We start from the raw sequence: 14,136 nt of genomic DNA, 5'->3' as shown, positions 1-14,136 counted from the left end.
GCAAAATAATTAGGTCGAAAATCAACCAATAGATGAAATTTTTTATTACACGGGGTAATTGGAAATCTTCAAATACATAGATTCTTTAATCATTACTGCCGCGAGATAGACTCTCGTAGAGAAAACTCATCACTCTTTCTTTAATACATTTGCACCATCGTAATTATAGAAATACCTTGTTGTTATGATAGGAAGTTTATATTATTATGTTAATTGTACATCTAAATCAGATGTGTATATAGTTACTAGTAACTGTAGTTATATTTATACCGTAACTAAGAATAATAATTGCTAAATACTTATGCTTTGATTAAGAATAATGGCAAGTAAATAAAATAGTTATATAAACAATAACGGCTTTAGCTAAAGCCCGGACCTTAATTCTTCATAATCATCATAGCGTTGTGTTTTATATTGTACTATATACATCCACCAGCAGATAACAAACACGTCTTCATTATACAATGCTGTATGTTTTCCGGAGGCACATCAATATGACGGTTTTACATAACAATAAAACCGATATTATGTGCCGAGAAGGAAAACATACAGCATTGTAGGAAGCTCTTCCTGGTGAAGACTCTATGACTGTGGAAATGACACCGTCCTAGCTGGTTAAGATAAGTATGAAGTTGAGGTGATTACAGCGCCATCTATTCTATCTAAGCGGAACTATTTCACTCGGTATGTATCGCACTTCATGGCTAAGTATACATTGCTTCTTCATTATACAATGCTGTATGTTTTCCTTCTCGGCACATAATATCGGTTTTATTGTTATGTAAAACCGTCATATTATTTCGTTTTTGATGCCCCGAACTCAATAAACTCGTGCCTATATTAGTATTTTTTTATATTAAATACGAGTTAAAGGAATATAGTTTATGTATGCCCATAGATACAGCAATCAAGTGTACGGCGAAAAGTTAGCTGAAGTTTTCAAAAAGAAGAGAACGTTAACAAATATCGAAGATGATGATGATGGTAAAAGACTCTTTTTTCTTTTTGTTTTGTTTCTAAATTTATTTATTATGATTTTTTAAATTTATTAAGCATTATTAGTAGCCACATATTATGGTATTTATGCTACCCCATAGAAACAGTTGGCTGTTCTGGAATAAAAACATTTTTTTTAAATAATTTTCTGAGGAAAGTTTTTATGGAGGGAATTATTAAATTTTTAATTATTAAATTCAAGGAATAAAATTCTATTTTATTAAATGAAAAATTTAGTTTTTTAGTTTGCATTTTATTTATCAAAGGGGAATTTATTATTGGGGATATATATTATTTCTAGGAATAAAAATAACTATCTAATCTAATAATACAAAATAGGGGTTGATCTTAGAGGAGTGAAACTTAGAGGTTGTATGTATATTTGTATGCTTTATCATAAAAAAATTCAACAAAAAAAAATTCTTAAAAATAAAAATGTGGGGTGGGGTGGACAGTGGACACCCCTTAGTGGGTTGAAATATAGATAGTAGCCGTTTCTCAGACTTACTGAATTTGCATTAAAATTTCATAAGAATCGGTCGAGCCGTTTCGGAGGAGTATGGGAACGAACAACGAGAATTTTATACGTCTACGTATATAAAGATATTTGTAAATGTAAGAAATGTTGGAAACGGTTGAAATAGTTTTATCCAGGCACTGGAGGAATAAATAAAGTAATTCTTAATTTTTTTATAACATACTAGCTGACCGGGCAAACGTCGTTTTGCCATGTATATCATTTATAATAAAAAAATAGGGGTTGATCGTAGAGAGGTGAAAGTTAGGGGTTGTATGTATTTTTTAATGCTGTATCATAAAAAAATAAAACAATAAAAATTTATCAAAAAAAATTAAAAAAAATTAGGGGTGGACTACCCTTAACATGAAGGGGAATGAAAAATAGATGTTGTTCGATTCTCAGACATACCCAATATGCACACAAAATTTGATGAGAATCGGTCGAGCCGTTTCGGTGGAGTTTAACCACAAACACCGCGACACGAGAATTTTATATATTAGATTGTAATACTTCGTTACTTTTAGACAAGGGTATGCCATTATTATTGTATGAACAAAGTAAAATACAAGTTTTAATGTTTAACTTTAATTTGAGCAAAAAATTTTGTGACTTATTGGCAAAATTTACGTCACACACAGTATTAATATAAACTAATTTTTATTTAAAAGCAATTTCCGATATTTCAGATGAAACAATATCGGATATAGATACGGAAAAATATTTCAAAGTTATATCGATATTGGCGTCGCGTAGTCCACGAACAAGAACACCTTTGCCCACCGGTCTGAAGACTGAACATTCACTGGTTGAACTTCCACCTTTATACTCTGATGAGGCAGCCATAGAGGTAAATTAAAATGATTTTAGTACTAAATTAGTAGTACTTAATTAGTAGTTCTAGTAGTACTAAAGTAGTAGTACTAGTTGTACTGAATTAGTAGTATTAAAGTAGTAGTACTAAATTAGTAGTATTAAATTAGTAGTACTAAATTAGTAGTATTAAATTAGTAGTACTAAATTAGTAGTATTAAATTAGTAGTATTAAAGTAATGGCACTAAAGTAGTAGTACTAAATTAGTAGTACTAAAGTAGTAGTACTAAATTAGTATAGTATTAGTATGTTGACGTAATAAGAAAATCATTGACCCCCGTCCTTTGATTCTTATTACGTCAACATTAATTATTAACTTTTTTACAAATATTACCCACACATTGTCTATGCTTGAAAACGAAATGCATTTTCGAGGTCTCCTACAAAAAATTAATACGTTAATGTACTGTTATTTGCTTTGCTTACTCTTGAGAGGAGGGAGGGGGGGACGATAAATTGCTGTAAATGCTTACATTATACTTGAATGGCCCCTAAGAAGATGCAGAAATTCCTCTAACGAATTTAAAGATACAGAACAAATTTAATTTTAATATTTTTTTATAGATTGTAGCTGTGGCAGATCCAGCATCGACCGCAGCTCAAAGATTGGCCCCATTGCTCCTTGTCTTGCGACGTGTTATAAACTGTCGTATAAAGTTGTTCCTTAATCCTCAAGATAAGAACTCTGACATGCCCCTAAAAAGGTAATAATTGAAGACTGTGAGAATTAAAAAAAAAAAAAAAATTTCGTCCCGCAAGTTCGTTTGCCCCCCTATTATATAAAAAAAAGTACTCAATACTTGGCGATTAAAAAGAGTGGCGGAAAGTTTCTTGCCAGTTCTTCTTACCCGCTCTACGCCTTGCGAACTGGTAGTAAATGTAAATTAACAATTAATTTAACTTCTTTTGACGTTCATAAGTGTACTGAGAGTTTGAAAATATTTTTCATATAACGTAGCATAGAAGCAATATATAAAACTTTATAATTTTATTATTTTTTGGTCCTTCGAGCCGGATTTAAATATTTATCTCCGAACCAGTCAAATCTTTAAATAACCAACAGATTAATAAAATCATGATTCAATATTAGTTTTAAATAAAACAGGAACGATAGTTAATTAAAATTCCATGTGTGTCTAACAAATATGATTGAAACCAGATTCAGAAATCTGAGGCCCAGACCTAAGGTAGCGCCACTGGTTTTTTTTTAATAGGTGATCATCCTGACACGCCGTTGAGTTGTTGGGGTCTAAAGCATTTTTCCTAAGGACTTTCTTCATCGTACCAGACAGCTGGATAAATCATATATGTATTGCTTCTAAGGGTGTTTGTTCAATTTTTTTTTTAATTACAGTTTCTACCGATACGTTTTGGAAGCGGAACTACAATTCACACCTTCGGGATCCCTCACTGGTGGGGCAATAGCTCGTTTCAACCGCTTGCCCCATGCCCCATTATTGTCTATGGAGATGCGGACGCCGCCCAATTGGCTTGTCGAATGTGTCAAGTCTGTGTACGACCTTGACAATATACGTCTAGCGGATGTCGAATCTCTGGTTCACAGGTAACAGTATTAACAGTGAAATAAAAAACATAATACTTGTCAAATCATGCTATTTAGATATAGGCGTCCATGCGTCGGGTTGTCTCTCTCTCCCTAAAATATGGCGAGGGGGCCGATGGCTGGCCATGCGTCATGCTCGTGAACGGGTGCTACTTGTGGTGACTGGTCGTACTTGAATTCGTGTATGCGGTGATGTTAGTTGTTTCGACTATATATTTGCGAGTTGTTCTCACGAGAATGTAAGTGCGTGCTCCTATTTCACCATGCCTCCTGCTGATAGAGGACAAGTCTTTGTTTTTTTTTTTTTTTAATTATTATTATTAATTACTTGATATGTCGTGTGGAACATGGTGTAATGGTTGCAGCTCCTTACAAACGTTGTGTAAAAAAAAACTACGATTGAAAAGAGTGGCGGAGTATTGCCAGTTCTTCTCTCCCGTTCTACGCCCTTGATTTGAGAACTGGCAGTAAATGTAAAATGAGAAGCATTAATATGTATTTCTTTACTGACGAGTCATAAGTGTACATTATGTTACCTACATGATTAAATGATTGTTTACTTTACTTTTACTTTAATGTTTAATGTTTAAAGAACTTTATTTCGCATTACAAAAATTATTTTTTATTTACATGAGAAATTTAATATTAAGTATATACGAACGAGATACACGTCGCCATCAGCTAGCCCAATTTTAGTGTAATGGGCTCATTCTGATGTGTATCTTTAATGCCCTTTTGAACTGATTAATCACGCTAATGTTACGAACCTTAGACGGCAACCTAATAGATCTCTTTAAATAATTTGTGCGCGGCTTTGATATGCTATGATAAGTTACTATGTAAAGAGTTATTTAATATTTTTTTAATAAGGATACAGGTGCTATAAACATATAGTTGTTTAATCGTCATAATTTGGGTTTCTTGGTAGATTTTATTAGTAGGTGTTAAAAAATTGTATCTAAATAGTGCTTTTATTAATTTATTTTGTAAAAATTTTATGTAAAGAACGATCCTGATTTAGCTATTTTTGACGTGATAACGTCTTTAAAATCGTTTTAGTCGGGTGACATGTTCAGAAACTTGTGTCACACCAAAACCTCACGAGCGCGATCGCAGGTATAACGAGAGAGAGACGGACCGATCTCCCGTCTCATCTCGAGCGCTGCCAGTCATTCCGTGAATGTATGAAGAAAAATGTATATCATAGTCGAATAAGTAAACTTGTCATTTTACACCCGAAATTTATCATCAAAAGTGTGAATAAAACGATAGATGTAATTTAAAATTTGAAAAAATTGTTATCTTCATTAATTCCTTACTTCCCAAAAACTTATATCACCAATAAGACGTTATCACGTAAACATCTCGATCGTAAACCTACTTTACAAACAACCAATATTTTTTTTACAGCGAATTTGAACTGGAGTACCTTCTACTAGAAGGCCATGCGTGGGACACGGCCCTGGGTACACCACCAAGAGGCCTCCAACTTATCCTCGGATCCAGAGACAATCCAGAAATAATGGATACTATCGTGATGGCAAATCTTGGGTACTTCCAACTAAAGGCGAACCCTGGAGCGTGGATTCTTAGACTTAGACCTGGCCGCTCTGAAGAGATTTACGAAATTGTTGGGTAGGTATATTTTTTTATAATTATAAATGTTGATTAAATTTGACCCATTTTAAAATGAGTCGTCGGGCAATAAATGTCACTGACTGTAGGAATGTGCACGCAATGCAACTGATACTTAGCTACCTGCGCACGCGCTCTGACTCCTGATTGGTCGTTACGAGTAAGGGTTGTTGTTTTTGTATAAATACAGCTACCGGCAAACATTTGGAAACATTTTTTTAGCTCAATAAAATTTTAAATTAAAAAAAAAAAGTGATTGATCGTAGAGGGGTGAAATTAGGGGTTGTATGTATTTTTGTTTGTTGTATCATAAAAAATAAAAACAAAAATAATTTTAGAAAAAAAATTGGGGTGGACACCCCTTATCACTTGGGTTTACAAGATAGCAAACCGATTCTCAGACTTACTGAATATGCATAAAAAATTCATAAGAATCGGTCGAGCCGTTTCGGAGGAATATGGGTACAAACAGATTGTGATATTGGATATTGACATGCAGGAATTAAGGAAGATACGACGATTCTGTGGTCCATAGTCTAATTTGTATCTCAAGTCACAGTCTCGTCTTGAGCGCTGTCAAATATGTCAAACTTAGACCTTTAAAAGGATTGTTTTGGGGGCCTCATAGCCTAACGGTCTTATTAAGTGGCAGCTAGGTGAGTGGTACCGGGTTCGATTCCCGGTTCGAGGGCAAGTTTTAATTTAATTTAAATTTGTTCTCGGCCTTTGGGAGGGCTGTGCGGTACCGGGCGAGTGCTTAAACCGTACATGGCGGACACGGTCGAATTTCTAAAGACAAGCACGAATTATAAAAAATCCTATACTTGACGCTGGCTAATGCACAAATCGTGCCAGAGCCATAAAAAAAAAGGATTGTTTCATACATTTTAAACGAAAAACCTGATAGATTTTAGATTTTAAATGTTCCAGTACCAAATTGTCAAAAAGCATCGTTTTATTTTCTTCAAGCATTTTTTTCTCTTTGCTTATATGTCTCGACTTCTAATTATCTGTCTGGTATCTTTGTGACCTATGTATATCTAATATATAAAATTCTCGTGTCGCGGTGTTTGTGATTAAACTCCTCCGAAACGGCTCGACCGATTCTCATGAAATTTTGTGTGCATATTGGGTAGGTCTGAGAATCGGACCATATCTATTTTTCATCCCCCTAAATGTTAAGGGTAGTCCACCCCTAATTTTTTTTTTAGTTAGATTTTTTTTTTCTGCATTAAAAAATACATAAAACCCCTAACTTTCACCTCTCTACGATCAACCCCTATTTTTTATTATAAATGATATACATGGCAAAACGACGTTTGCCGGAGCAGCTAGTTATTTATATATTTATTACACAACATAACAATAATTAATCAAAAAACTATAAAAAGTAATAAAAAAAAATCTTTTAGGCCTTAGATTTTTTTTCCGTTCATTTATCCTAATAGGTAAGATATAGACTTAACATTTATTACTAACGAAACACACAGAAACACGCAAAATAATAATGATGAAAAAAGAAAAAAAAAAGTTATGTAAAGGAAAAAGATACATTTTAATTGCGCAATGTGTGTGCGCTGTGGTCCTGGAACATGTAAGATTGGTAATTAATATTTAATTAATCTTTCACAGACACGAAAACACGGACACGCCCTTGGGTAGCTCCGATATACAGGTGTTGATGAGTTCGTTGCGCAGTCACGTGATCAAGCTGCGCGTGAGCAAGAAGCCTGAGAAGCAGCATCTCGATCTTCTAGCTGAGAATGATGAGAAAAATACTGGTGGAATATGGAATTCTATTGCGAGGTAATAATAATGATAATCGCTAAGTATTGTCTTTGATTGACATAACCTTTACACATTTAAAGAAAACACTTTTTGACCGGATTGAAGTTATGTATTATTGAAGTGAAACTTCTTTATCGGGGTTGGAAAAAAATTTAGTGTAACATTTTTTCGTTACGCGTCACGTTTTTCGGTTACGCGCCATGTTACTTTTTGAAGTCAAACTTCTTTATCGGCGTTGGAAAAAAATTTACCGTCACATTATTTATTATTTATTATTTATTATTTATTATTTATTATTTATTATTTATTATTTATTATTTATTATTTATTATTTATTATTTATTATTTATTATTTATTATTTATTATTTATTATTTATTATTTATTATTTATTATTTATTATTTATTATTTATTATTTATTATTTATTATTATTATTATTTTTATTATTATTTATTATTATTATTATTATTATTTATTATATTCGACACTTAATATTTTAATGACAATTAAATTCATTAAATTCCTAACGTATCTTCCTTTTTCCGTCCCTCTAAGTATCGGAAATCTAAACTTTTAGATTTGTATAAATATGAACAACACTTCAAGATTAGTTTGCCACTGAAGTTTCACTTCTGACATGTGTACTTTGTACACACACACACTTTTTTATAAATTTACAACTATTTGACATAATTTTAAATTTATCCGACGTTTCGCGTGCTTTACAGCGTGCGTGGTCACGGTGACTGAAGACAAAAGGTGTTGAATGTCAAAAAGTATCACAGCTGTAGAGAAAGTTGCCTTATCTGTATTTTTTTTTTAAAGACAATTCACACCAATTGACCTAGTCCCATGCTAAGCTGGTGAAGCTAGTGTTATGGGTACTAGGCAACGGATATACATACATATTATAAATAGATAGACATATAAATACATATTTAATCACCCAAGACCTAAGCTCAACACCAAATGCTCATCACATCGATGTTCGTCTCAGCCGGGGATCGAACCCGGGACCCATGGATTCGCAGTCAGGGGTACTAACCACTAGACCAATGAGTCGTCAAATTATATTGTATTTATTTCCCCGGAGTTGGTATCGACTAAAAGATGGAGGGTTTTGGCAAAAATGGCTCACGGTGTCCTCTATTTTCGCGTATTTGTATTACTTCACAAATTAGCGACAAATACTTTTAAATGTTCTCTTTAGCAACATGATTTCTTATTGTTAGTATTGTGGGTTCTATTTTGTGTCTTCAATGCCCTTTTAAATTTATTAAAAACGATAATTTGGTCCCTGTGTAGTACTAGTGTACTAGTTAACGCTGGCAGCATTTTCTAGCTGTATTGCGATACTTGATCGTTGAGCGAGGAAAGTACCAGCTCTGGGGTCATCGATGCTACAAGGCGCCAACTTAAATCTTTGATAAGCGTCTGTGCACTTGAACCCAAGAGAATTATTTATTTATTTGTGTGAAAAATTCGCTAATGTTCTGTCTGACACATATCCATTTTCAAAATAACTCAAGAGTTTTCTTCGTCATAAGATAAATTATTGGTTAAAATTAATGCATATTTGAGGTTTAAACACAAAAATGAGTACTTTGAGAATATTTTAATAGTGGATTATTAAATTATAGAAATTTAATTTACGATAGGCATAATGTCGTCCGTTTTACCAGTAGCAACACAAGAGATTTTTTTTGTATTAATTTTACGTTCAGAAACTAGTTCAAATTCAGACCACCATTTATTTATTTATACGTTCTAAAACAATGTGTATGCCTAAAAAATACAAGAAAATCACAATTTTCAACACACACACAATTACATTAGAACGTAACGTAACGTAACGAATGATAACCTCGTATGTCAAAAAACCATTTTTTTTTCTTAGACTTATGTCATTTAACTGGTATAATCATGAAGTAAAGACTTATTTATGTTATTAATAAATAAGTTCTTTTTACCATCTAAAACTATGGACACATAATAAAATTTTAAAGAACATTGACGAAATTAAACATTTTTCGTTTCCTGTAATGTTTGGTTCTCTGGACATACGAGGTTATCATTCTACAGCGACTAAGCGATCTATCAAAGGAAAAAATTACACACTAACGATAAAAAAAATCAGTGGCGCTACAACCTCCTTATGTCTGGGCCTCAGATTTCTGAATCTGTTTCATGATCATTTTTTAAATCTAATAGGCAAGTAGGTGATCAGACTCCAGTGCCTGACACACGCCGTCGACTTTTTAGGTCTAAGACATGTCGGTTTCACGATGTTTTCCTTCACCGTTTGAGCGAATTTTAAATGCGCACATTGAAAGTCCATTGGTGCACAGCCGGGGATTGAACCTACGACCTCAGGGATGAGAATCGCACGCTGAAGCCACTAGGCCAACACTGCTCTATAAAACACTGGAAACACTAACGATATTACTACAAATATTTTCAGCTCATTCGTGGGTGGCGAGGAACCGGAAGGCCAAGATGAAACGATCAATGTGTTTTCGGTAGCGTCAGGACATTTATATGAACGGTTTTTGAGGATTATGATGCTGTCCGTACTTAAGAATACGAAGTCGCCAGTTAAGTTCTGGTTTTTGAAGAACTACCTCAGTCCGTCACTCAAGGTTAGATATTTTTGGCAAACAGCTTTAGGACTATTACTGTTTAATTAAGGGAGAAAATCTAAAAGTTGTAATACAAATGGTTTAATATAAAAAAGAAAATTGTAGAAAGTATTGCGTTATTTAGGAAATTTTTATAGAAATAAAAATAAGACTAACACAGAATTAAAAATAAAAACTTCAGGTCTGGGCCTCAGATATCTGTTTCGTGATCATTTTGAAATATGTGATCAGCCTATATATTTCAGATATATAGACTAACTAGCAGACCCGGCAAACGTTGTTTTGCCATGTATATTAGTTCTAGGAATTTTTTTTAGTTCAATAAAATGTATCTACTAGAATAAAAATAAGGGTTGATTGTAGAGGGGTGAAAATTAAGGGTTGTATGTATTTCTGTATGTTATATCATTAAAAAAAATGGTCTAAAAAATAAAAATCAAAATTTAGGGGTGGACCCTTAACATTTAGGGGGATGAAAAATATATGTTGTCCGATTCGCAGACCCAATCGATATTTTCACGAAAATTGGTCGAGCCATTTCGGAGGAGTTTAATAACAAACACCGTGACACGAGAATTTTATATATTAGACGACCTGTTTTAAAAAAAAATGTTTACCTTTTGAAATTTTGAAAAATAATCTTTTAGCCGAAAAAGGCCGCTAGTATGAAATCAAATATAATAGGATTTATATTTGATTTGATTTTCAGGACATTTTACCCTACATGGCAGAAGAGTACGGTTTCTCGTACGAATTGGTTCAGTACGTTTGGCCTCGTTGGCTACAAAGGCAAAGAGACAGGCAAAGAACGATATGGGGATACAAAATACTCTTTTTAGATGTGCTCTTCCCTCTGCATGTTAAGAAAATCATTTTTGTTGATGCTGACCAGGTAAGATATAGGGGGAATTCAAGTATTACGTAAGCAGATTTATCCCCCCCTCCTCTTATAAGCAAAGCTCTAAAAAATAATAGTAATATGTGTAAAAAAGTAAATAATTACGTTTGAGCTAATCCCCATATAATAAAATCAAATTCATTATAATATGTCAACGGTCACCTATGTCAACTGTCACCTGTGTCAACTGGCAGTTCTGTCAACTGTCTCCTGTGTCAACTGTCACCTATATCCACTATCACCTATGTCAACTGTCACCTGTGTCAACTGGCAGTTCTGTCAACTGTCTCCTGTGTCAACTGTCACCTATATCCACTATCACCTATGTCAACTGTCACCTGTGTCAACTGGCAGTTCTGTCAACTGTCTCCTGTGTCAACTGTCACCTATATCCACTATCACCTATGTCAACTGTCACCTGTGTCAACTGGCAGTTCTGTCAACTGTCTCCTGTGTCAACTGTCACCTATATCCACTATCACCTATGTCAACTGTCACCTGTGTCAACTGGCAGTTCTGTCAACTGTCTCCTGTGTCAACTGTCACCTATATCCACTATCACCTATGTCAACTGTCACCTGTGTCAACTGGCAGTTCTGTCAACTGTCTCCTGTGTCAACTGTCACCTATATCCACTATCACCTATGTCTACTGTCACCTGTGTCAACTGGCAGTTCTGTCAACTGTCAGCTGTGTCAACTGTCAGCTATATCCACTATCACCTAAGTCAACTGTCACCTGTGTCAACTGTCACCTGTGTCCACTGTCACCTATATCCACTATCACATATGTCAACTGTCACCTGTGTCAACTGTCAGCTATATCCACTATCACCTATATCCACTATCACCTAAGTCAACTGTCACCTGTGTCAACTGTCACCTGTGTCAACTGTCACCTGTGTCAACTGTCAGCTATATCCACTATCACCTATATCCACTATCACATATGTCAACTGTCACCTGTGTCAACTGTCAGCTATATCCACTATCACCTATATCCACTATCACCTAAGTCAACTGTCACCTGTGTCAACTGTCACCTGTGTCAACTGTCTCCTGTGTCAACTGTCTCCTGTGTCAACTGTCTCCTGTGTCAACTATGTCCTGTGTCAACTATAGGGATTGTTAGAAAACCCTTTTTGTAGTGTTTGATGATAGTTTAAAAATATGTACTGAATTTTAGATTGTACGCGCTGATCTCAAAGAGCTAGTCGATTTAGACTTAGGCGGTGCTCCTTACGGGTACACACCATTCTGTGACAGTAGACGGGAAATGGAAGGATTCAGGTATGAAGAAGAAATATTAAGAAATTTACTTTATAATAAAGTTACTAAACTTTTCGGGTCTAAAGCAAGCCCGGTTTCCTCACGATGTTTTCCTTCACCGTTCGTGCGAATGTTAAATGCGCACATAGAAAGTCCATTGGTGCACAGCTGGGGATCGAACCTACGACCTCATTCATGAGACTCGTACGCTGAAGCCACCGGGCTAAGGGAGCGTACAAGTATTACGTAATTAATTGGGGGGGGGGGGGTCCTTTTGTAAAACATTGCGATGCGGGTCAGTGATTGAATTGTTAATATTATTCCGACTTTCCAGTACTTTACACAACATAATAATGGTAACCGTAGGTGGCCCGTGGTCACGAAACGGTGCGTTACATGGGGGGGGGGGGTCAATAATCTCCAAAAATGGCGTGACGTAATACTTGAACGCATCCATTTAAATCAGTTAAAATACAACTTAACAAAAGGTTCACCTGTTTATAAAGAAAATAATAACGCAAGTGTCTGATTATAGATTGAATTTTTTTTAAATTACAGGTTCTGGAAACAGGGCTACTGGCGTAACCATCTTCAAGGTAGAAGTTACCACATCAGTGCCCTATACGTGGTGGATCTGAAGCGATTCAGACGTATTGCTGCTGGCGACAGACTACGTGGACAGTACCAGGCTTTGAGCCAGGATCCTAACAGTCTCTCCAATTTGGGTATGTTTTTGTCTCTCCAATTTGGGTATGTTTTTGTCTCTCCAATTTGGGTGTGTTTTTGTCCCTCCAATTTGGGTATGTTTTTGTCTCTCCAATTTGGGTGTGTTTTTGTCTCTCCAATTTGGGTATGTTTTGGTCTCTCCAATTTGGGTATGTTTTTGTCTCTCCAATTTGGGTATGTTTTTGTCTCTCCAATTTGGGTATGTTTTGGTCTCTCCAATTTGGGTATGTTTTTGTCTCTCCAATTTGGGTGTGTTTTTGTCCCTCCAATTTGGGTATGTTTTTGTCTCTCCAATTTGGGTGTGTTTTTGTCTCTCCAATTTGGGTGTGTTTTTGTCTCTCCAATTTGGGTGTGTTTTTGTCTCTCCAACTTGGGTATGTTTTTGTCTCTCCAATTTGGGTATGTTTTTGTCTCTCCAACTTGGGTACGTTTTTGTCTCTCCAATTTGGGTGTGTTTTTGTCTCTCCAATTTGGGTGTGTTTTTGTCCCTCCAATTTGGGTATGTTTTTGTCTCTCCAATTTGGGTATGTTTTGGTCTCTCCAATTTGGGTATGTTTTTGTCTCTCCAATTTGGGTATGTTTTTGTCTCTCCAATTTGGGTGTGTTTTTGTCCCTCCAATTTGGGTATGTTTTTGTCTCTCCAATTTGGGTGTGTTTTTGTCTCTCCAATTTGGGTATGTTTTGGTCTCTCCAATTTGGGTATGTTTTTGTCTCTCCAATTTGGGTGTGTTTTTGTCCCTCCAATTTTGGTATGTTTTTGTCTCTCCAATTTGGGTGTGTTTTTGTCTCTCCAATTTGGGTGTGTTTTTGTCTCTCCAATTTGGGTGTGTTTTTGTCTCTCCAATTTGGGTATGTTTTTGTCTCTCCAATTTGGGTGTGTTTTTGTCTCTCCAATTTGGGTGTGTTTTTGTCTCTCCAATTTGGGTGTGTTTTTGTCTCTCCAATTTGGGTATGTTTTTGTCTCTCCAATTTGGGTGTGTTTTTGTCTCTCCAATTTAGGTATGTTTTTGTCTCTCCAATTTGGGTATGTTATGGTCTCTCCAATTTGGGTATGTTTTTGTCTCTCCAATTTGGGTATGTTTTTGTCTCTCCAATTTGGGTGTGTTTTTGTCTCTCCAATTTGGGTATGTTTTTGTCTCTCCAATTTGGGTGTGTTTTTGTCTCTCCAATTTGGGTATGTTTTTGTCTCTCCAATTTGGGTGTGTTTTTGTCTCTCCAATTTGGGTATGT

General features: G+C 35.1%; 1 protein-coding gene across 1 annotated transcript in view; it reads left to right on the top strand.

Moving 5' to 3' along the window:
- The window catches only part of LOC125061944 (UDP-glucose:glycoprotein glucosyltransferase), a 47,694-nt gene that overhangs the window by 24,942 nt on the left and 8,616 nt on the right, over positions 1-14,136 (top strand). The window contains exons 15-24 of the mRNA XM_047667579.1: positions 899-984; positions 2,203-2,363; positions 2,952-3,091; positions 3,742-3,951; positions 5,362-5,586; positions 7,219-7,392; positions 9,837-10,014; positions 10,724-10,906; positions 12,098-12,201; positions 12,739-12,905. Of these exons, the coding sequence (XP_047523535.1) occupies positions 899-984; positions 2,203-2,363; positions 2,952-3,091; positions 3,742-3,951; positions 5,362-5,586; positions 7,219-7,392; positions 9,837-10,014; positions 10,724-10,906; positions 12,098-12,201; positions 12,739-12,905 (1,628 nt within the window). The remainder of the gene's footprint in view (positions 1-898; positions 985-2,202; positions 2,364-2,951; positions 3,092-3,741; positions 3,952-5,361; positions 5,587-7,218; positions 7,393-9,836; positions 10,015-10,723; positions 10,907-12,097; positions 12,202-12,738; positions 12,906-14,136) is intronic.

The sequence above is a fragment of the Pieris napi genome, chromosome 24, assembly GCF_905475465.1.
Source record: "Pieris napi chromosome 24, ilPieNapi1.2, whole genome shotgun sequence".
Lineage (NCBI taxonomy): Eukaryota > Metazoa > Arthropoda > Insecta > Lepidoptera > Pieridae > Pieris > Pieris napi.
This window is presented reverse-complemented; position numbering and strand designations above follow the sequence as displayed.